At 36.9% G+C, this 23,742-nt stretch overlaps 1 protein-coding gene across 1 annotated transcript in view; it reads right to left on the minus strand.

The window, feature by feature from the left end:
• The window catches only part of LOC117164240 (photoreceptor-specific nuclear receptor), a 29,362-nt gene extending 6,665 nt beyond the window's left edge, over positions 1–22,697 (minus strand). The window contains exons 1-5 of the mRNA XM_033347171.2: positions 22,256–22,697; positions 21,846–22,008; positions 13,744–14,170; positions 9,089–9,192; positions 2,284–2,398 (exon numbers count right to left, since the gene is read on the minus strand). Of these exons, the coding sequence (XP_033203062.1) occupies positions 2,284–2,398; positions 9,089–9,192; positions 13,744–14,170; positions 21,846–21,966 (767 nt within the window). The 5' untranslated portion in view covers positions 21,967–22,008; positions 22,256–22,697. The remainder of the gene's footprint in view (positions 1–2,283; positions 2,399–9,088; positions 9,193–13,743; positions 14,171–21,845; positions 22,009–22,255) is intronic.
• Between the last annotated feature and the right edge of the window lie 1,045 nt (positions 22,698–23,742).

The following is a 23,742-nucleotide window of genomic DNA, read 5'->3' on the forward strand; positions in this document are numbered from 1 at the left end:
CGATCGAGCTTACACAATTTCAATATTCGATCTATATCCGGATATAGCCGTGAATGGATAAGAAAGGACCGAAAGGATAAAACGTTTTGTTAAACTACACGAGATATCTTATTAGCGACTATCCTACGATGTCACCCAAGACTGATATTTACGTAAATACGAAACTAAAATAAATTTCTTATTCATCTGGATTTCAGTACGCCTTCGGTTTTAACAAAAGACAATTATCCGTAATCGATTGTTTCGACGATCATACTGACATTATCAAATCGTAGTGTTGTTTCAAAGCGTTTATTTATAGAGAAATTACAGGATCACGAATCGTCTCAATCTTTCTATGATTCCAGAATATAAGAAATGTAATGCTCTGTGTATAAATCGTTGCAAAATTAGTCAGTACAGCTGACTTCGTTTAACCGTCTATAAATTAAGCTTGTTACCTCATGTACAATGCTGCTTCAGATTACCACCTCTGTAACTCAGCTTTTCTAAAAATATTCGAACATTTTATGCAGAAAATTCTTCTTTTATTTCATGTTCGTACATATCATAAAGAGTAATTATACCATCGTGCATAATTGCGTAGGAATGAACGGAATTCTTTAACCTGTTAATGGGAAAAGATGAGTTAACTCGTCGCTTTTCAATCTCTTGGACACAATATTTATGGATTTCCTGTTTTTATATTATATCGTGCTAAAAATGAATTATGTCCTATTTATATTTAACACAATTAAAATCGATTAGTCTGAAGTTGATCTTCCGTCATTAATTTTTAATTAAAGGATGACTTGCTTAATAGGTTAATCCTATCCATTCAGAAATATTACTGCAAAGAATTTGATGTGATGTCGAATAATTTAATATCTTTTATCTTGAGATATATATATCTAACTTTTTCCCTCGTTTTCTAAGATCTAAGGAACAATAGATATCTCCGAGTTCAAATATCCTATTCTTGAGAGAAATAATCGTATGCATAACCACGAGATATAGTATATATTTAAGTAATAACTACACCTGCAATAAGTATTTACACGTATTCACATCTTTCAATAAATTTTCCGTCTTTCTTATCAGTTTCTACATTTCACTTTCACAGTATCAAATTCTTGTAGTCATGTGAAGGCAGTACTAAATGATACGAAATTTATTATGCCAATATACTAATATACTGGATCTAATTAAATGCTATAGCAAATACAGTAAATGTGCAAAAGTTTATAGCCAGGAGGCTAAAAGGAAACAATTCAAGTTACAATTTGTTACAGTTAATAGTTGAACATTAATGATAGAAGAATAAACTGGAGCAATCATATCAAAAGATACACGGTGAGAAAAGAAGGCGATAATTTCGAGAAAGCTGCGGCTATCGACGCCGAGCATCGTCGGCACGCTCGCTGTCGCTTTTAACGTTCACCCCTTGGCGCTCTATGGATTTTCCATTAGTTCCAACCTGAGTACTCGGTTACCTGAAAAACGGTCAGCCACGGGCTACTAGTCAAAGGTAATTTTTCATGATAGATCACGCTCGGCGTGGCGTGTCGCGAGCGCGCTTGCTCACGACGGCGAAAAGTATGCTGCTGTGCAGCAGAAGATCAAACGTGCCAACAACGTCGTCGCCTCTCTTGCTCTTATCGTTGTTGCTCCCGATGAATCGCCGATTATCGATCGTTAAGCCCTCGCTGTTACCTTTAATCCCCCTCCATGACTGACCACATGGATCCATTCGACGATTCATCGTGCCTTTGCGTCACCTAAATACACGTAACGCGGGATCCAATATGTGAAAATATATATCTTGGTGTTCGAAGAAGTAGAACGAGGATCTTGGATAATTATAGAGATAATTCTTGGTTTGTGTAAGTTTTGATTGTAGCTTTTATTATAGAATTCTATTTGTCTGAACTACATTTAGTAGAACGAAATTTTAGTTAGTGCTTGATTGTCCATTTATTCAAACACAGAACTCTATTATCAGATTGCTAATATCTATACTAATTTATATTTTTATGAACTAGGAAGCTCAGATATAGGCAAAGATTTATTTCATCCACTAAGTATTATAACAAGTACTGTAGTTTCAAAATTCTATATATTTTTGCATATGTGAATTTTATGGAATAATGTTCCTTTAAATTTTCTACCTACCGTATGAACTCGAATTATATTTTTGAGATATAATTTTAGCCATTCAGTGTTCTATTGAGAACCACGTGAAGCTGCACATATCAGCAAATATTTGCAAATTAAAAGGGCGAAGGATAAAATATAATGGCTTACCCAAAAACACCGACGGCTACTGCTGCCTCTCGAAGCGCGCGTTCCTGGTCCATCTCGACGAGAGCCTCTGGTCTAATGGTGGCAGTGTTTCTGGGTTGCCGTTCATTCTGTACAGCTGAAACAGAAGCGTACACCTTCGATGTAACGTCGATAACAGGCGTTAATTGCAGCCACGAATTAATTACACGCCTCCGTGTACTGCCTCGCGCGTGCTTCAGCCAGCGCCATCGAACGTAATGTCTTTCGGAATTTGCGCACAATTTGCGAAATTGTACACATCGTGATTAATTGCTTGTCAATCCTCAAGAAAACGAACAATCTTGTTCGAGGTTTTTAACCTTACAAATTGATAACAGATCAAGATTATTGTTTTCCTTCGACGTATCGAACGTGAAGATAAAAATAGTGACGTGTATTTTTATCAGAGAAGGGGTGAGGAAGCCATTATATATTTTACGTTGAAAAACGTTCTATATTTGGGAAACAATATAATAATAATAATTATAGAAATATCTGAAATCTATTAAAAAAAATTAATAAATCATCTAAACGATCTTTATTTATTAAATCCATAAATAAACTTCAACTTCAAATATTTTTTTATTCTTTATACGCTTCGAAACATATATCTAAATTTTTAGATAGATGCAGTTTTTAATATAGTAATTGACCTATAAGAAACATGGTACTAAATTTTAGATAATTCTAGTTCTTAACATAATAATTCCTTTATAAGTATTATCAGTATAATCGTCGATGCATGTTTTCCAGTTGAGCTAAAATTAAGTAATGTTCGTGTATAATATTATGCAATAGCGCAATTCCAAGAACAAGGTTTCCGTTCTGAGAGAACAAAACGATCAACTAAACCAGACAATCGAGCGTCGTTCATGGTATGTCTCTCGATAATGTCTCTCCACTGTGTTCGTTACATGGAATATCCTCTCCCCTGTAGAGTTTCTTGGTTATTGAAATATCAGTGGAGTTCGCTGGTTCGACGAGTCTTGCCAGATTAATCGGGGAACAAACGATTGGCCACCACCCTCTCGTCAAACTCACGTAACGCAGCGTTATATCACGCCAGTGGCCTGCGACTGACAAGCGTGAATTTAACAGACGTGTAGGAATCAGCCGCGTTTATTGTTTGTATATATTGCCGTTCGATAATTCCCATTCGGCTGCCAGCTAACGGAAGACGAGGTTCCACCTCTGGAAACCTTATGCACCGTAGACTACCAGAAAATGGAGTAATATTCCCTTCTCGTATTTTCAGCGACGTGTATTTTCATCAGGATTGAATTAATACGCGAAATCGAAATGGGAAGTAGAAGGGCTTTGCTTTGTTTGCTTAATGCTTAACTTGGCGTTCTGACCTTCGAAAATGATTATATTAGGGGCACAATAAGGATAATAAGGATACATTAAGGGGTGAAATAAAGACAAAGTATTATTCTTTTGATGTTTGGCGTGTTTCACTACAAAAGTGAATTTTAGGATAAGCAGGAAAATGAAAAATGGTGTGTTAAATATCAAAATTTAAATTTTGATTATATTGGCATATCAAATATAGACAAAATATTGGGGTGTTCTGGTATAAAACTGAATCGTAAGATAAATAGAAAAAAGGAATGAAGTGGCAAAATGAGAATTGGAATTTTGGAGTGTTCTATTTTAACATAAGTAGAAAAGCGAAAGATTGTATATTAGTGACTTCAATTTAAATTTTGATGTAGAAGGTGTGGCGATTTATGTTTAAGTTCCTTTCTTCGTATTGTCACACAGTGTGGTCTGATAAGAGCATCATGAAATATTTACACAACTGCGAAAGGAACAATATTGTTTTTGGTATTCTATAGAGGGCAAATCAACAAAAGGTTATTCATAATAAGTTATAACACGAATATTTATATTTTAATAACATTGAATGAAGAACATACTGCACCTATTTTCTCCTTTTATTAGTTTATCTTTGTTATGTTCAGAAATGCCTTCGAATAATGTGGGGAACCAAATTACTCAAAACATAAAATGGACATTTACCAGTGCACCATGTTCGATGATGTAATAATGATAATTGAAAAATTAGCAATCGTTGTTAATCCTAAAAAATCAGCAAAGCTTCGCAAAAACTACATAGTTGCAAAAATTAAAAGGAAATGGTAAATTAAATCTGATCAAAGAAATTTGAAACGAATTAGATAGAAAATATAAAGAAGTTTAACCAGTATCATTTACCACATGCACAAATTTCTTCCAAACTCTACCAATATAATCATGATATGTACATAGTCCAGCCTCGTACAGTACTAATGAAGTTTCGAAATGTTCATATAAAACACGTAATATATTCATTAAAAGTACCTAAAAATGTCCAAATACTTTCGCGAGCCACTGTATAAGTGTTCCAACGCATATAAATGTTAGCGTACATTTCCCCTATCGCTAAAAAACACCTGAAAATTTCCATCTTCATTCGAAAAGCGTGTCTCAAGGCAGGAAATACTGATGGTCAACATCTTCGACTTTCCGCAAAGGCTGTACCACAAAGACGCGACAATTCCATCCATTTCCATTCCCAAGAGAGAAGACTCGTGACGTCGGGCACATGCTAATGGCGTTGCGATTAGGGCACTCAGTGGTGTGTAATGGCCAGCAGAATTTTTTTTTTCCAGCTTCCCCCTTTTTAGCGTGGCACGGGTGCACAGTAATTTCGTAATAATAAAAAGCGTGCCGCGGCTCACTTTACCTACGCGTCGTGCTGCCTGCTGAGCGGCTTAATAGGATCCTCCTACTTCGTCAAGCCTTTTGCATCCGGCTCTCTGTCTCTCTCGTTTTTTTCTGTTCCCGGAGCTTTCTTCCCTTGCTTCGCCCTCGCTCTCTCACTTTTTCTCTCGTTTACCCTGCCGGTGGAAAAGATAAACGCCCTTCCGCCGGTCGCGTCCCCGGGAAATTTTTCTTGTCCGCGTGTGTAACGCGTCGTGCTTTCCCTTTTGTCTTTTTAACTCTTCAGTCCGCTTATTTTCACACACCCCCCTTCCTTTTCCTTTTTTCCTCTGTCTTCTTCTCTTTTCTTCTTTTTCCACGTGCCTTTGATTTTCTTTTTTTAATGCATCAACCCGCGATTCGAGGTGTTGTGGATACTTAAGGACACTAGGGGGAGACTTCACTCGAGAACTTCTAACTTGGAAATAGATTTCGGATATCGCTGTGACATTATGTTGTTGATAAGTTTTATAAAATGTTAATACAGGGTGGTTTTATAATTAATGTATACGCATATGAACACCGTAGGTGAAAGATAGACCACTTCTACACACGTTTCTGTTTTTCCTGTCTTTTTATAGAAGAGCTGTTTCACTTAAAATTTTATATTGAAATTATCTTTTCATCTATCTTCAAACGAAGGGATATCAATTATCATTGCTCGATCTACCACACACAAATCAACCGTTAGAATGATCGCTACCGCGTGTTGCGGTTGGCCTCCGATGAAAATCGCGTATGCAGAGCGGCAAAACATGAAACACGCGGCGAAGACATGCCGCATGCAGAGAATAGTGCGGTTGGCCGCGACGGGCGAAAACGATGTCGGGCGTCGTAAACACCGCGGTCGTTAGCGACGGTCGCGTGGCCGTCGCCGAGCCCCGAAGGGTTAATTGGGGGAAATAAACGTATGCAACGTGCGACCGATCCTTGTACGCAAAAATCCTCGCGCTCCTCGTTGTCTGGCGCGCGCCCTTTCCTCGCGTCTGCTCAAGGGACGCGCGTGTATCGCACGATGACAAGGAATCCGTTAGCGGAGGCGTACAGAGAAAGAGAGCACAGCAAATTGTGTCATAACGGTGGGCGAGAAAGGAAGGGACAGAAAATGCGGAAGAAGCAAAGTGAAAAAGGGAGGCAGACCTCCCACGGTGAGCTTCACGCAAATGAGAGTGAAACGATCTGTAAAAGGGCGTTTATCTCCCTGGTGTGAAACTACATGTCGTAGACGCCGGCACCATGGGAAGGGTTCACACCGGATAGAGAAGTTTCTCTGCTTATCGAACGAGAAGAATTAACGATTGTAATTACGAGGAATTACGCCTGGAGAAACGACGTGCCATCGATAAATGGACGGGATGGTAGATCGGTTACCTGGACTTTTGATTATTCCGCCTGATGGAAATGGAAAATGTGTTTAAAGTGTGATATTTTTATTGAATGATTATATCAATACAGGTAACGATTTTAGATATATTGATTGAATATATTGAGTGATTCGATGTATTTAGTTGATTGAATAATTTTTGGTATTTTTATATTAATATTATGATATTATAAAATATAACATCATCAAGAGAAGCTTTGCGAACGTTATTAGCTTTTTCTCCAAGAAAGATATAAATCCATTTTTGTTGACGTTCCGACGTTTATGTCATTCGGTGACTAAAAAAACAAATTTTAATAACATATCGTTGAAAGTAAAATTTGCCAGAAGTATTGAAATACGTGGTTTTATTTATCTGTGGAATAAAAACGATAAAAAATGAAACCATTTAACGTCACATGAAATTAGGGAAAATACTGAAATTTTTGTCTCTATCCCTTAAAGATCAGTTAGAAAATTGTTGTGCCTCTAAAAACGTAACTATCAACAAAATTAGTATCAAAACCATGAAAACAACCCCCTTTCCGCATTTCAACAATTTCTATCACTTACTGATTAGTTCTCTAGTATTTGATATAGTAGTATAGAAACTAGTATAGAAACACTCTTCGCCTTCCTTTCTCCACATCGTTCTGTCTCGTTCCTACTTCACCCCCGCCCACTCCCACGTTGATAACCATCAACAAAATTAATACCAAAAGTGTAAAAATAATCTCCTTCCTGTATACCAATTTATAATAGAATAGCAACATCATGGCAAACAATTATTCACGATGCAAGCAGAGGCACCCACAAAACGATATTAATCAAACAATGATCTATGTACATCAATTGCTTGCAGAAAAATAGCAACACACAAACTGATATATCGGAAGATGAAATCGCGAAAGTTTACGAAATATCTTGGTCTTCATCGCGAAGCGTAACTCCCGACGCTGGGCAATCTAATTTCCCGGGGAAACGACTGACGTTCCATAGAAACGTCATCGTACCGGTCGCCAAGGGAACCAGAATCCAATTGGAAGTATTTCTTCTTACGACGTCAAGTTCGGCAATAAGAAAGTTGGCGCGCGCCGCGGGACGAGTTTCCGCGGGGACGACGCGACGGAAGAAAAAAGAAAAGGAAGACGATGGAACAACGTTGGAAAAAGGGGGAAATGCTCTTTTGCCGTGGCAGGTGCGCCTGTTCGCTGGCTGAGAAGGCATTAAGAGTTGAATCGAACGGTGCCGCCAAAGCGGACCAAACCACCCCGTGCCAATCGCTCCGCCTTTATCCAGTTATTTATGTCGCGAACATAAAGGACCCTCGCTCGAATTCCGCTCTTCAACGAAGAGAAAAGAGAAAACGTGCCGTTGATTGATTTCCACAATACGGGTTTACCTGCGGAAATAGATAATCTAATATATCGATAGCCGGTGAGATGCATTGGCAACCCTCTAAAGGGAGAGAGAGATATTTTTCTTTTGCTCCGAAAATCGCGATTTGTGTCGACAAAGTTGATGTGAAGTATCTTTTGGTAAAACGTCTTTTGGTAAACGTTTAGATGTTGAAAGATATGAAGACCACAGAAGAAAGATATGCTGGGTACATGTTTGTTGATTTTAAAAATTAAATCATTTGCGTGGAATTTTCTTAACAATTCAAGAAAACTCTTTTGGAATTTTTCTCATTAGCTTAGATACATATTTTATTTAATTACACAAACGAGTTAGCGGATGTTAAATGTAAGTGTGTATGTATATGAGATATACATACTTTTGCAGAAATTACTTATTATAAAAGGAGTTTCGGTGGAATAATGGTATCTTGGATGTTATAAATGTTTGAGCAAAATAAATGTAAATGATTCGTAAAATCTTTCTTTTGGCTTGAATTTTGGTAGGATTTTTTATGTTTTTGATGTTTTATAGGGATTACATATTTTGGGGAGTTTTATTGACGATCTAAATAAATTATGATATGAAATTTGAGATTTTAAACTGAGTCGGTTTTAGATATTTGATTTCTAATTTACACATGGATGCTTTTATCCCAAAGAAAATTGATTTTTCATTTTTTCGAAGTTTCCTTAAAAAGACACCAACACTTTTTTTCAATTCACTTTAATTAACTCGCATAAGTCGATTAAGAGGAAAGTAATTGTTTTATGCTCACCATACAGCATCCATGAAGTGGAAGAGACATGTTCTTTAAAACGTAACAAAAAAAAAATGAGTTTCTATTTAGAACGAGTTAAGTTCAAGCGTTCAATAAAGAAGAAAACTTATTCGTTGTTCACAGAATTGTTTTTTGTTTTATCTAAAAATCAATTCTGAAGGTTTACTGTTTACGCTTTCCATCATATTTGAACATTTTGAACAACTTCATTGGTTCGACGAAGAAAATGGAAGTTTATTGCTCAGGAAGCGAATTATTCCTCGCACGAAGTTATCCCAAATGTGTCAACTTTTACAATATTCTTTTAAATTTTACATCATTTCATTAATGTGTAAAATATAGATTATTCGTTTAATTCGCCGAATATTGTTTCTTATACTAATCTATAATGAGGAATAAGGACTAAAACGAAGTACATAAAAGATATGAGGTAATTTTCACGATAAAATGAATCGCGTGCGTATCGAATATCTCCCCTAATATTTAATTCAGTTACTCACCGTCTTTATTCATTCCCATCTGCATACATTTCTTCAAACGGCATGCCTGACACTGATTTCGGTGAGCTTTGTCCACAACACATCTTCCGGTACCGGCTTGACATCTGAACATAAAATTTTGCGATACATTTAAGAAGGTTCTAAAAACAAAGAACCTCCATAAATTTTGTGTACTCCCGAATACTTCTCCAACAATTAACTTATCAATTTTATTAATATTATAATCATTAAACGAAATTCGAAGATAGCTTAAATGAAAATCCTGTTTTAAAATTTTCATTCTTATTCTTAATTTGTTTTTTTCTTAATTTCTCATCGGAAGGATTTCTCTCTAAAAAAAAATTTTCATTTTACATATACCTCCAATTTCCATTATTACACTCATCTATATAGCAATTTAATTATGTACGATTTATTTTCATATCGAGTATCAGTAGATTGAAAATGAAGAAGAATTATGACGTGAAAACATCGTTTGCCATTATTGGTGGAAAAGCTCTCTCGGTTGTCGAAATCGATCGATCCTTGACGACGACGTTTCATCGACGACTATCGTAACTTGATGGCTGTTGTCCCTTTCGAAAAGACGACAAATTTCGAGCGCACTTGCCGGAAATCCTGGCTGTGTACTCAGGAGATGGCGTTAAATTCGATTACTTTCATTGTTCAGCTAACCCGGTTATCCTGTTGAGCTGACTAACGTAAAGAGGCTACCGCTCGGGGTCACGTACTTTCTTCTTATCCCTCTTAATTTCATCAAATCCAGCGGTAGCCTCGTGGTGCTTCGTTTCTTAGGGGTTACAATCACTTCTACTTTTCTTTTTCTTCTGCATAACGCGAATCGTTCGACGTAGAAATTAATGTGATTCGTTGCAGTTTTTGTGGATGGTTACCGTGTACAGAGACATATTTCGTTTACTCATATTTCGTATTTTCACTCTTTCTTATATGTATTGAGAATCATTTAATAGATTTTCAAATTTAACGTTTTAATAGATACCTACTCATTGTCAGTGTTCTAAAGATTTAGTAACTTTAGCAACTTCCTAAAGTAAAGTATCGAAGTAGATATTAAAACATCAAACTTCTTTCAAGAAATAATGTTCACTATTTAATTGGAGCGCTACAGAGGTAAAAGAACATTAATATTTAATAATTCAAATTTTAACTTAGATATTCAAGTGATATACACCTATTTAATATTGTTCCTTTTTCCATCCAATCGTAATTCCACCGCAATTCATCGAAATATTATACGATTTAGTCAAACGAACGAACAATATTTTTGATCTAAAATGTTATACCTATGAAAGAATAGTATTTTGAGAAAGTATCTGAGACTATCAAAAAGTAATCGTGTAAACAAAGGATGCATAGTCATCTAACGTTTCTGATAGACTTGTCCAAATCTTAGGAATAGTTGTATCAAGGGAAAGATATAGAATACTAGCGATAAATGTGTAGAATGTGCATGTGCAAAGATAATCGGTTGTTAGATAACAGCTGAGAGAGTTGATTTTTTCGTTCTTTCCTTGTATTAAAGGATAACTTCTTCTTTATCAATCATATCCATTTTTACCAACCACAACTGTTCAAACGAAAGGCATGCCTTCCTGTAAACAATTCCCAGTTCCCATGGACAGACGAATCAGAAAAAAGATGTCCACGGTAGTAATTCGATGGTAGTCGCCCGGGGCTCGATCAGGGCGGTCGATCGATTCCCGGGGCTCTGTTAGCGCGATTTTAACTAACGTCACTCACAAGGAGGCGGCTTGATCCAGCGGCGCGACGAAAGGACGCGGCAACCGTCCTGGAACTATCTTGTCCCGAGGCGGTGGAACACGAAGGGCACCGAAGGGTGGCTGCGTGTTGCCGTGCCAGCGGGGTTCCTCTCGCAAATTGATTTGCGTTCACACCCCAGCGAGCCTTCGCTGTGCCGCCTCTGGCCCGTGCAGCAACGGGGGGATACATCACCCTCGGCCCTCCTCGGCATTCATGCTTCAGAACCACATCATACATTTATTTACGCATCTTTCTATTCTTTTCTTGACCGGCATTGTTTGGCTCATCGAGTTACCGGAAACATGTGCTGCCTGTTATCACGCCCGGAGATCGCGACTACGGATCGTTCAATGACTTGCCCTTCCCCCCTAACATTTAGAAATCCGATGAAGAATGGTTTCACTGATGATCATCGCTATACAATAGTGGAAGCAAGAAATGTGGGCAATATGGTTGAGTTGTCATTTTTGAGAATGAAGGAAATTTGGAGCTTTGATATTATGTTAGAAATTGATGTACGTTTCGGCTCATAAATATCAACTACCGAAAGAGATTAAGTTAAGGACGAAGAACGTAATATACAATAAATACAATATTAGCACATACCCTTATTTTCTAATGATTTATCAGGTTCTATGTACTTCATTTTCATAATATGTAATTTTTGTAGCGATATGCAAATACTAGTAAATGATACAAAATTTAATACGTTTGGTTCAAATTAATATTTTAATGCTATAGTAAATACAATGGTGTGCCAATTCCTTTCATAGCCATTGTATGAAGGACTGACATATATTTTAATATCCATATCAATAGAAATCTGTCAGTAATGTCGTCGACAAGAAAAACACTCGTTTATCGGTCACAGCATGGAACATCTATTGCTCGCAAAATTCGAGTGTATCCCGATGGGAGTTGGTGCGAACTTTCCACGCAATCTGCATCATGCACGATCTATTTAATTGTATCTAACCGATCCGTGAAGTTGGACTTTAATCTGACGATTATGGTTGGTACGCCGCCGCGCTACGGTGCATCGCATCGACACGCATCTGTCGTGGTTCTGTTCCCCTCTACTAGTAATTGGTTATCTGTGCGGAGGCTCTTCAATCTTTACCGCGTTACGACCATTCGACAGGAATTGATAATGAAGAATAAAAAGTTGGTGCAATGGGATACACTCTCGAATAGAAAAGACACGTGGCGAAAATAGTCGATTTTCGATCCGATTTTACATTGTGACAAAACTATACATTAAGTTGATTCATAAGTTTGCGTAGTTTTCATTTCATTTCAGTTGCATATTAAATGCAATTCATAATTGATATTTATGCAAATTCATATTTTTCTGAATACAATAAAAAATATACTCTAAATAGAGATTTCTTTCACCTTTTAAATACTATGACGATGGAGGATACGTAGTTGACTGACAATAAAAATGTTCCAACTAGGTATCAGGAATAATTGGAAGATTAAAAAGATTAAGACGTAATCAAGAGTAAATATAACTGAAGTAGCTGCAATCCTTTTATTTAATAAATTAATTATTAGTTCCATAAATAAAATTATCGTGAAATTATTTCTAAAATCGTGCAAAACCTCCCTTCAAACCTCTCAATCTCTCTGAGTTTTTCACAAATCCCCCATCTCTCTGAAATTATGAATAAACATTGAAACATCTAGTATCTCCCATAAAATGATCACAATACATCCTCAAACCATATGAAACCTTCCTTCAAATTTTCAAACATCTGCCTATCAAGAAAGAAACGACTCAAAAATCTCGGGATATACCCAAGAATACTCCGTAGTCATTGTTGAAGATTATTCGCAGTCTGGTCACGTGCTCAAAGCGACGTAGCTGTAACATTTATTTTCCGAGCATCGACGGGGTTAATAGTTTGTATATCGAGCATCCTTGCGTCGTGTATCTCTTCGACAGGCTTAACGCGCACACCTATGGACGCCTGTTATCGATAGTCACGTATACGTAGTCAAAGGGATGCACGCACACACGAGCCGACATTCCGTGGGCTCGTACGTGGCCCCGTGTAAAACGGATCGAGCGTATCAGACAGCGATTCCGAGCTGAGAGGGATCCGATGGAGATGGATGGCCGTTCCCAGGGGATGGTAATAGTACGTCGTATACACAGGGTGGCGGGTTAGGTGGATAGGTCCTCCAGGGTTCAACATTATGCCGTTCCGCATTGTTGCCCGGTATTACGATGAGCCCACTCGACTCGGACCACATGGCGCCACGGGCTGAACAGTTTGACATTAAACGCCGTAAGAGGATCCGCTGACTAATTTCTATCTGATAGAAGACCAGAGATTTTGCAATCTTATAGGGAGCTTCTCGGAAAAAGTTTCGAGTTGGTTGCATCGATGACTTTCGGAATTAGTATTATATAGTAGGTGTTATGTGAGATGAAAAGATTTATTTGCTGGTTTTGTTTCCTAATATTTGAATGTTACTTGAAGCAATTCATATAGTCATTAAAATTTCCAATTTAATATTGGAGTGTTTAGCTTCATCTGTTGATTCGGTAGAATTCAGTAATTTATAGTATAAAAATATTGGTTTCACATTGAATCGGGAATATTATAAATGTAGGAAAACTGTCCGCTTGAAAGGGTAACTTATTGTTGAACACAACACTTTTTTAAACTGTAATACATAAGCAGCATATATTTCTAGTAAATACGAATGAGATTATGAAGGAAAAGAATTTATTCTTGTCTATTGAAGCTCCAGTGATGAAATCTCCGATGATATAATTCCGTAATTATATAATGATCTCATTCATGCTTACTCGAAAGACACAAAATCAAATACACATTTCCAAAGTTCTTCATTGAACTCACCTATATATCAGCTTCCGCCTCACGCTTCTTTTGAAGAAACCACTGCATCCGTTGCAAGCGAGAATTCCGTAATGTTTCCCAGAGCTAGTATCTCCGCAGACCACGCATATCAAGCCAAGGCTGCGTGGTGGTTTGCTGCCATGTTGCGGTTGCAGTTGTTGTTGTTGCTGCTGCTGCTGCTGTTGCTGTTGTTGTTGTTGCTGCTGCTGAACTTGTCCCAACAAATGAGGATGTCCGTTTCCCAAAGCAGTTAAGTATGGCGATCTCGCAAGAGGGAAATCCGTGGGTATTCCTCTGCAAAGGGGGACCGGACATTCTTGAACAGACCTCGAGGCGTAAGGATCGTGACTCGAGGTCGATCCTGTCGCCCCCAAAGGACTGTAACGCTCTGGTAATCCTGGAGAGATTACGCTGCTCTCGCCAGAGTCTGGAAACAAATGGTTTTTCAGTTAAGTTTTTCTGTCGTCCGAGCACAGTTGTTCGAAGGAATATTTAATTTTTGATATAATAATACAGTAAGTCATGTTTGAACACTTGTTAGAAAACTCTTTTGAAAATTTCATTAACGCTGTAACGAAACTCGACTATCATGAGCATTGGTAAAATTTGAATAGAAATTACAAGATATTTATTACAAATGTATTTTTAGTAAAAAAATTAGTATACAGCATGACTAGCCAACTTAAGTTAAATTAGTGCTGAACTCGATACTTATAATATTTGTCTTAATATTTGACAGGCAATTGTTGCTTTCAATGTCAATATTCACAATCAGATTTCTTTTGCCAGGTGACCAGACTTTACACAATTGTTGAAACTTTATTAAACAGATGCATCGACGTAGCCTTCAATCCTTAAAATAATAATGTTCAAAATTTTTTATTTGTTTATTAAGCTACCAATAAAAACAATAGTAAAAGAACGAAATGAGAGCTCTGAGTTGTAGGATTTTAGTGGAGCAACTTCAGATTTACGGTCTGGGCTTATGATCCACGATCGGTTTTGATTCATCCTATTCGATCAGATGGCAGTTACGTTCGTCTAATCCCGGAAATCTCCTTCGTGTGCTTATATCACCGGTTGCACCCTTGATTGATTCTCACGAGGAGGGGATCAGGAATGTACATAAAATAATTGTATGCCCACGACTCCTGCGCAGGTCTTATGGTTCGCCAGGAACGATTTACGGGACAGTTTGTGGGTATTCTGAAGATTTGTAGCTGATTAAATGGCCGAAGATAAAGCGATTATCAATACTTTCCACGATTATCGAATCTGTAGTCTAGTAATATTAATAAGAAAAAGAATATAAAATTATAATATTACTAGTAATGTTAATAAGAAGGAGAATATAAGAAATAATTGAAATTTTTGAAATATTTCTATTTGATATATTAGGTTCCTTTAAAAAGAAATTATGATAATTTATCGCTAGAAAAATAGTAATGTGCAATTTGCTATTATTTAATATTATTTGCCAATCTTTCTGGTAGAATCTTCACACGATTGAGGCTGTGGTTTCTGTTCCCATGAGACTCGTGGTTTCTTTTTTTCTATCCCTTAAGGCTTACCGACTGGATCGCGAGGCAAACAGTATTTACATCGAGAAATGAGTTCTTAAAAACCACGGCATAAATATTTAGAAGAAGGTAGACGAAAGCGGAAGGCGAGATGATTTTGTCATGGGGAGAATACAAAGTGCTACTTTGCTTAATGTATCCTTTAACTACTCTCTCCTTTCTATTTATTTTTGTCTTAAATACTGAATCAATTTTGGTTGTGAAACCGTACTAAGTGCCATAGAATAAAAGATAAAAAAATGTGTTACCAAAAATCCTACAATTAGTTATCATTTATATTAGAAATATTATGTTGATATGTTTTTAACTATAACATTTTATAACATTTTATCTTCGAATGAATGAAACGCTTTATTAAACTGAAAATGTCCATAGAATCCAAATTCTATAAAGATTATGAGGTAACAATTACTTTCGTATCTTTTATCTACTTGAAGTTTAAACTTAATAAACAGTTCATTAGACAAGAATTTCCATTAAAATAAAATTTTGCACAATATTTCTCAATAACAATTGCTTAACAATTTCCTATTACTCGTATTCTTTCACCTGTTCCGTGATAAATGTAAACGTAATGGATAAATACATTCATAATTTCAACAAAACGGAGTTTATTTTAATAACATTCACCTGTTACGACTATAAAATCAGGTTGTACTACGAACATCCAAATTGATTGCGAAGAAGGAACGTCTAAACGTGCTTCCGGTTCGAAGGAAACTAAATTCTACTGTCACCGCGTGACACGTTAACGATATTAATTGAAAGATGGAAATACAAAGAGATCGGAGGCCGGCGAACATCTGCGTGATCAACGAAATGTGATTTCGCCTCTCCACTCGAGTTTATTAGTCACGCTGGCAGCCCCGACGAGGCGCGAGATCTCCCCGGAATCGTATTTGTCGGCTGTATCGTACCCGATCGAAAACTCGTTCCGGTCTCGTTAATGCCGCGGGGTCAGATAGGATCCGTTTGAATTACCATGCGAATCGACAACAGGTCGATATCAGGTTAGGGTCCCGTTCCTAATACAGTACAAAATAATTTAACCGTACTCTAGTCCGCAGAGTTATTTAAAATCGTTTTCAGGTCGAGCTCATTCAACGACAGATTGCGCTTGGTGCTTGCACTTATTCTTTAAAAAAAAAGAAAATTAAATCGGTCGAATGGTTTTTGTATGAGGAGGAAGAATTGTTCGAATTAGAGATCGATTTTTGGGAATATTCTTTGAATGATTAATTCGATTATTTAAGCGGATTCCTTTCATCTCGATCATTGTATTCTATTTGGGCATTAACTTGTTACCTTTTTAATTTCTTTACTTGATTAACTCACTATTTGTTTCAAAATTCGTAATATATTCGAAATATATTTTCAATTTTAAAAGAACAAATTAGGTCTAATTAGAGTTAATAATAAAGTGTTTGGAATTAGAAAGTGAAGGGAACTATAGTATAGGTTTAAAGAAGGTTGAAAGGTATGTACAGACTAGTCTGTAGGTTGGGAAGTTCATGTCTGTAATAGTTGAGGTTCCTAATTTAGGATTAAGTTGTTAAAATTAGTTTCTAAGGTGTCATTTTTATAATATAATAAAAATTTATTTAAAATACATGTTGGTTTCATATATGCTATATTACGTAAAGATTATCGTAAGAAGGAAATCACTATTTACTGCACGCGTGACAAGAAATGTAAGGATGAATTTAAAGTGCGAATTGACTGTACCATGATGACCTCTTATAGTATCAAATTAAACAAATACATATCTGTAATCGTAATCAATGATCAAAGCCATGGAGCACGTCTGAATCGTTCGTTGACACGCGTGATCCGGCTACATCAGGAAGAATTCAATCGTATCGTTTCGTCGTTACGGTTACGAGGGATGAACTCGAGACGATCTTATTAATGCGACTCACGTAACATCCTAAGCGTGTCGGCTTTTCGATCTCGTTAACACCCTAATCCCGGCGTACGCGTACAGAGAGACACGAATTACGATATGTGAATCAATGGGAATTCTATTTTATTTATCGATTCACTTTTAATCCCTCTACAATGCCACGCGACTTACAAGATACATATCTATATTTGTATATTTCCTATTTTATTTTATCTGTTTATCATTGTGTTATTTTATTTTATTTTGAATATGATAATAAGAAGCTTGAAAGTAGGCTACTTTTTTATTTATTAATGTGAGAATTTTTGTAATCAATATAATTTCATTACGAAATTTGTTAATTTACTACTCTCCGGTAGTTCACACCATACTTTCATTTTTGAGATTTTATTTTAAACAGACATCAAAAGGATTGATTAAAGCTGGCTAAACCTTTTTATCCTAAACCCTCCGCCAAGAATAATCAGACCCAAGACTCTCCCACTTTATCAATCTAATTTTCTCCAATAAATCCTCCGTCACAATACCATCCACCCCTGGAACACAGATTTCACTCTTCCCCAAACGACTTCTAAGGCTCACCATAATCCTCCGCAGTCGACACAACTAACGTCGATTCTACTATTCATCCAACTTTGTTGATTAGAAATTTCCACAAATTCTCGTAGTAGTTGCGATCCACATACTATGCACAACTGAAAACGAAACTAGCAGGATGACGTAAAGACAGGAGGTCCCACTTATCTGTACCCTTTTGTACACTGTATTTGAGCTAATGCTATTAGCCAAATTTTATAAGTTACTATTGTATTGAGTCAGACAATGATAAGGTTTATAATTCACAAAATTGATGTACTTTACTTGTTGAGAACTTTACTTGTTTTATTATTAAACTTGTTAGTATTACTTAGCATAGAAATAAAATAAATAGCATAATTAGCATAAAATAAATAAAAAAATTATAAAATAAATAAAAAATAATTCAATGACACTATTATAAACAAATACATAAAGCAATATCTCTCGAATACTATAGATCGAATACTATAGTCGTATAGATATGTAGCGGCACATGAGTTAGAGAACAATTCGAATTATGTTGTTTTGCCTCGGAGTATCAATATCGTTAGGATGCACATAATGTAATAATAAACTCTGGGAAAAACAATGTCGCCGCTACGTGCAACCGTCAAACAGAGACGAATTTAAATTATTCGGTACTTCCCCGACCAGTATAAATAAACGAACGCGATCGCTAGGCGATTAGTTTTTGATCAGTCAGTCTTGAGCGATCTTATTAGCGATTTGTATACTGTCTTTAGCGAATCCGTTAGTACGAGCGTCTTAGCGAATATAATTTCTTTTTATTTATTATTTTAAAATATAATTGACGGTTTCAACATCGAGTTATCTCGTCATTTAAATAACAACTCAACCAACCATCATCTACAAATATATATACTCTATACCCAAAAATACATGTGTGATTAAGATGAACCTATCAATCGAATTCACATTTCTTTCGCTTGCCTTCTTTCTAGCTCTGTTCAGTACGCGACAGCACACACCATCAAGATAATCGAATCTCGATGGTAGCTCGCGAAATGCCATCGCAACTGCCAGGGGTTAAAAGAGAAGAGAAAAATTATTATGCGGCCGTATGGTGACCAGCGCGCGATACGCGAGCCTCGCGATGAATACGTGTGTGTATAACGCGGGACGAAAGCAGGGGCGTCAAATTTCATTAGCATATCAATGCTGGCGGATGGCAAGGCGCCACCTGCGCCCCCGTATTATGGGATCATCGAGAAATGGGAGTGGGGTGGCGCGCGAAATGACGACCAGCAAAGGGGACGTTGGCCGAGAAGCTTGGGGGAAAAAAGGGGTGTCGTAACTACCGGCGCGGTCGCGACCACTTCGATCACCTTCCACCCTCGCACCCTTCAATCTCGACTAATTGTTACCGCATTAGGGAGACACCGACCACGTCTGCGATGGTGTCTCGCACGGAAGCGAATCGCGATTTCAAACGTCTGCTCAAATTCGTCTCGGTGTGTTTGGTGAGCAGAATTTTTAGTATTGGTAGGTTTTATTTTAAGGAGTTTGTTAAAAGTGGTATTAGGGTTGTTTCATTTTTTGATGAAGTAGTTTAAGATATATTGTTGTGTTGATTACGGTAGTCGAAAGTGGGGATTTTGAAGATATTTGTTGAAAGTACTTAATTAAATAATGATGAAGTTGTGTAATCTTATTTCTTAAACTTCAAATATAGCATATGTATATTAAAACAGAATTCGAATGTATAAGTATTTTTGAAGAAATTTTGTAATTTTTAGATTAAACGTATGAAATTTTAATTTTCAAATCAACTTTTAATATTATTTGAATCTTTTATATAAAAAATACAGATTATATTGAATGTTTTTTTAGAATTATGTTAATGTTAAAAGTTATTAAATGTAAGGAATTTTCACACTTCAGGTTGGGGTTAGATCATATAAAATTACGTTTTTTATGATAGGTATCCCTTAGCTATCACGTGAAAGTACTTACATCTTTTTTATACATATATTAAATGTTGTTATAACCTTTTCGCGAATATTTCTAGTTCCTAGCTGGTAGCAGAAACGTCAATACCGAATATAATTTTACTCGTTATTATACTCGTATATTATACGTTATTTTACTCGTATTATATAATTGTTCTATAGGTGTGAATTGTTTAATATACATAGTAAAGTATTTGAAGAGCTTGTAAAAGGTTTGGACCTTTAAAGGCTTGGGCCCGACATGATTACATTTAAAATTAAATCAAAGTTTACTGACACGTTATAAATTAAAATTTTAGATCAAGCTATCACTTTTTTCAGGTACAGGGATATTTTCAAAGCATAATTTTAAATTAAAATACAGAAATTTTTTGCTTACGGTTAAAACAAGTATTGCAAATGACAGATGCGACGCAAAACATATTAATTAAAAAAGATAATTTACTATCATAGTTTCACTACCTTGAAAATAAAACTTTGTCAATATATTGGAAGTGATAACTTATTTATTCAGTAATCTTCCGTCTTTAATGTGCAAAAATATTATTGTATTAAACATACAAACTGGCCTAGTCGAAACTGATTCATGCTTTTAATTCCATATCATTAAAATTAATTTTAAATTCCGTAAGTAAAAGAATTCTTGTGCAAAAAATAAACAGGTTAAAAGAATATTTAATAGTAAAATTTAATAGTAATATTTAATAAAAATATTGATCATTGGATTAATAAAAATATGTTTGTGTCTTTGCTATCTGATTCGAATGCATAAAGAAACTATGATTTTTCTTTTTTCGTTTAACACGTAGAAAAATCATGTAGTACTAAATTCTTCGGGTCACTAGAAATCTGATTACTCTAATGGCATAATTTCGTTGGCCACGCTGCACCCTCTTTTTCCACTTGCCACCCTAGAACTACGATTCGCATAAAACTACGTCGGGCGTTGATTTATATACGTAGCCTGTCTCTTGCATATGCATTAATGTAGTCGTTCATTTATAAACGTACGAGGGATCTAGTATTCGTTAAACGATGATTTAGAAGCGACAAACATAGATAATTATTAGTATCGAATAATTTTGAGAAGCAATATTTGCTATCCCTGAAACAAATGTTACAATGTTTTCTTTCGTTCGCGGAAGTGAATTTGTGTTCGACATTTTCACATCTGAAATAACAGTTACGAATTTTGTTGTTACTTTAGTTTAAGAAATTAGAAAATATGATTTCTTTCGTGGGCCGATTGCAATAATGATGTTTGATTAAATTGAAGAAAGTTAGTATAATCTTTCATTGTAAGAATTAAAGAAAAGATTAAAGAGTATACTTAAAAATAAAAAGATATATATGAATTTTGTTTTTACACCGATATCACCAATAGAATGAAGAATGTTTGTGCAGTTATGTTTTTCTTGTATGCATGCTGAGCTTTCTTTATTCGCGTCTGTCTCGCGATTTGTCTTTCAATTATATGTAATCATTTTGTTAGAATTTAATCTTAGAATTAGGATTAATATTCTGTGGAAGACACAATGTTTATGTTGAAATAATATAATGTGATATTTATTAAACAATTATTTCGAGAGTTATAAATGTGCGTTCTGGAATGTAGACAGTTGGCTAGTTATCACAGACTAACTGCCTTAGTGACCTGTGGCGCTTGTAAAGATTTTGAACCCCCACTCTCTATAATGAGTGTGACCTGAGTAGATATCTGTGTAACGTCACGTGCCATGGAACTTTCTAGCAGCTTTTCGATACAAAGCGCTACGCTGTCAAGGCGCGACACCGACGTGCCCAATGTTCCATCCATATCCTTACGTTTCTTCCGCCGAGTTCTCGGAAGAGCATGCACGCGCCAGCCGCCGCGGTACATCTAACGAACGCACGCTGGTGGGGATGGCGCTGGGCAACGAATGGAAGAAACTGTACGATCAAACACTCTATCCGCATGCGACTGATATCGTTGTATTCCAACACATTTTGTAACGAACTATCATCGAAAATAGCACGATTTTAACATTTATTGTGCATTTCTTTCAAAATAATTAATTGATATCAACTCACCATGTCGAATGCTCAAAGGGCTGGTAGGGCTCCTCGGATGCTCCGGTGGTGGTTCATTCTGCGGTTGCTGATGTTGATGCTGATGTTCTTCCGAAGTAGTAACCGACGTTGCCCCGTTCATGGTGTATCAACGAACATTCCTCGTTATATAAAAGGCAATATACTGCAACATATTACAGTACCTACCATTATTATATTTCATTAAATATCAAGCTGAATCGTTGTTATTAATCGTTATTATCCAACGATTATTACTAAATAGTTACTAATCGTTATTATCCAACGATATCCAACACAAAACAACTTAACATCCGAAACTAGCAATGAAAACAACTTATTCCACATATTCCATATTTAACTTCAACGATCAGAACTCCATCAACCATAAAACATCATGTAATCTTCCTCACCTAGTTACAAGACTATATAATCAAGTTCACTCTTCAACACTCGCGCACGTCAACAGTTCAACTGTCCAAATTCGTATCATACTCAAAATATTACAAACTTTGACAAACAAAGCACCCATCGAAACTTAGTCTCATGGAACTTCTGACGAAACACTGATTCACCCCGACGGTCCACGAAAACTACCTCGAAACTAAAACCTCCGTGTCTCGGAGATCCAGATCGGTTCGTCAGTTGACAGAATCTTAGAAATCGATGGAACCGCGTCAGCTCGAGCAACGACGACGTATGACGTCTCGAAGTCGGTGTCTCTCGGCGAGAGATCGACGTTAGCTAGGTTCGATCGTCCCGTATCACCGGAGGTCGACGTCGTTGGTGGCTTGCAGAGGTGTCTCGACATCGGGCGTCCCGCGAGCACGGGCCACCGATTGGTCCGTTGGCACTTTTGAAGGCGGGATCAGGAGGCAACGCCGGAAAAACAACAAAAACGAGGAGCGGGAGGATTTAACCTATAGCCGGCACGTTTGACGCGGCGCTTCGCCGACGACGCTCGTCGCGGCGCCTGCGCGCACCCCTTCGCATCGGTTGACGCCTGGCCAAAGCTCTAAAACCCCCACCCTCCCTTCCACCGTCACGAGACGACGCCTACCTTCGCCCACTGAACGTCGTGCAATTGTTGATCGTTGGCTACGTGGTAGTGAAACCTCGTTCTCCATCTCTTTCTACCCTCTGTTCGCTTTCTTTCTTGTAGCTTCAACCTGTGCTTCTCCTTTATCGGGCTGGATAGAACGATACCTAGCGTCGTGGTGTTCCTCGCTGAAATCAGATCCATCCACTGCTGCGACGCTGCTCGTTAAAAAACTGCTCTCTGAACGGTTTGGTTTCGGCTAGTGGAAACAAGGATAGAAGAGGCTTCTTATAAGGAAGGATTGCTTGATGAAATAAAGGTGGACGACAGTTTGAATTTTCCGTAATTATGAATAACGATGATTATTGCACCAGCAATGACACGTTCCGTTAAGAGCACATCGTAAATTATTAATAAAAATGTTACAGTAGTGTCAGATTATAATTTTGTATTATTTTCAGAGTATATTTGGAAGTGTCAAAAACAGATCGATTGTAGAGTTATTTAGTTAATACAACTGTCTACTACTCTTTCATCGAAGCTACATTTATTTCACGCTATCTATATACGCAGTAGAGCAACAATTACAAATACGATAAGAGACGAAGAAATTTCAGTAATCAGTAGGAAACGCTAAATTTCCCGTGCCAATGTAATACTCGAAATCGCGGGACGACGTCTTGTATTCCCGCGACGTCGTCAAAGAGTCGTGGTCTGAAAAGACTAGTTAACGGAGCAATTAATCGTCCGATCGAACTTCCGATTCCTGAAGTGTTCCCCCGGACAAATCGAGCGAAATCCACTACCCGGCCGGTTTAGTGGTGAACAGTCGCAGTGGCCTCGATAATAGCAACGAAGTCA

This window comes from Bombus vancouverensis, chromosome 7 (genome assembly GCF_051014615.1).
Source record: "Bombus vancouverensis nearcticus chromosome 7, iyBomVanc1_principal, whole genome shotgun sequence".
NCBI classification, from domain to species: Eukaryota; Metazoa; Arthropoda; class Insecta; order Hymenoptera; family Apidae; genus Bombus; species Bombus vancouverensis.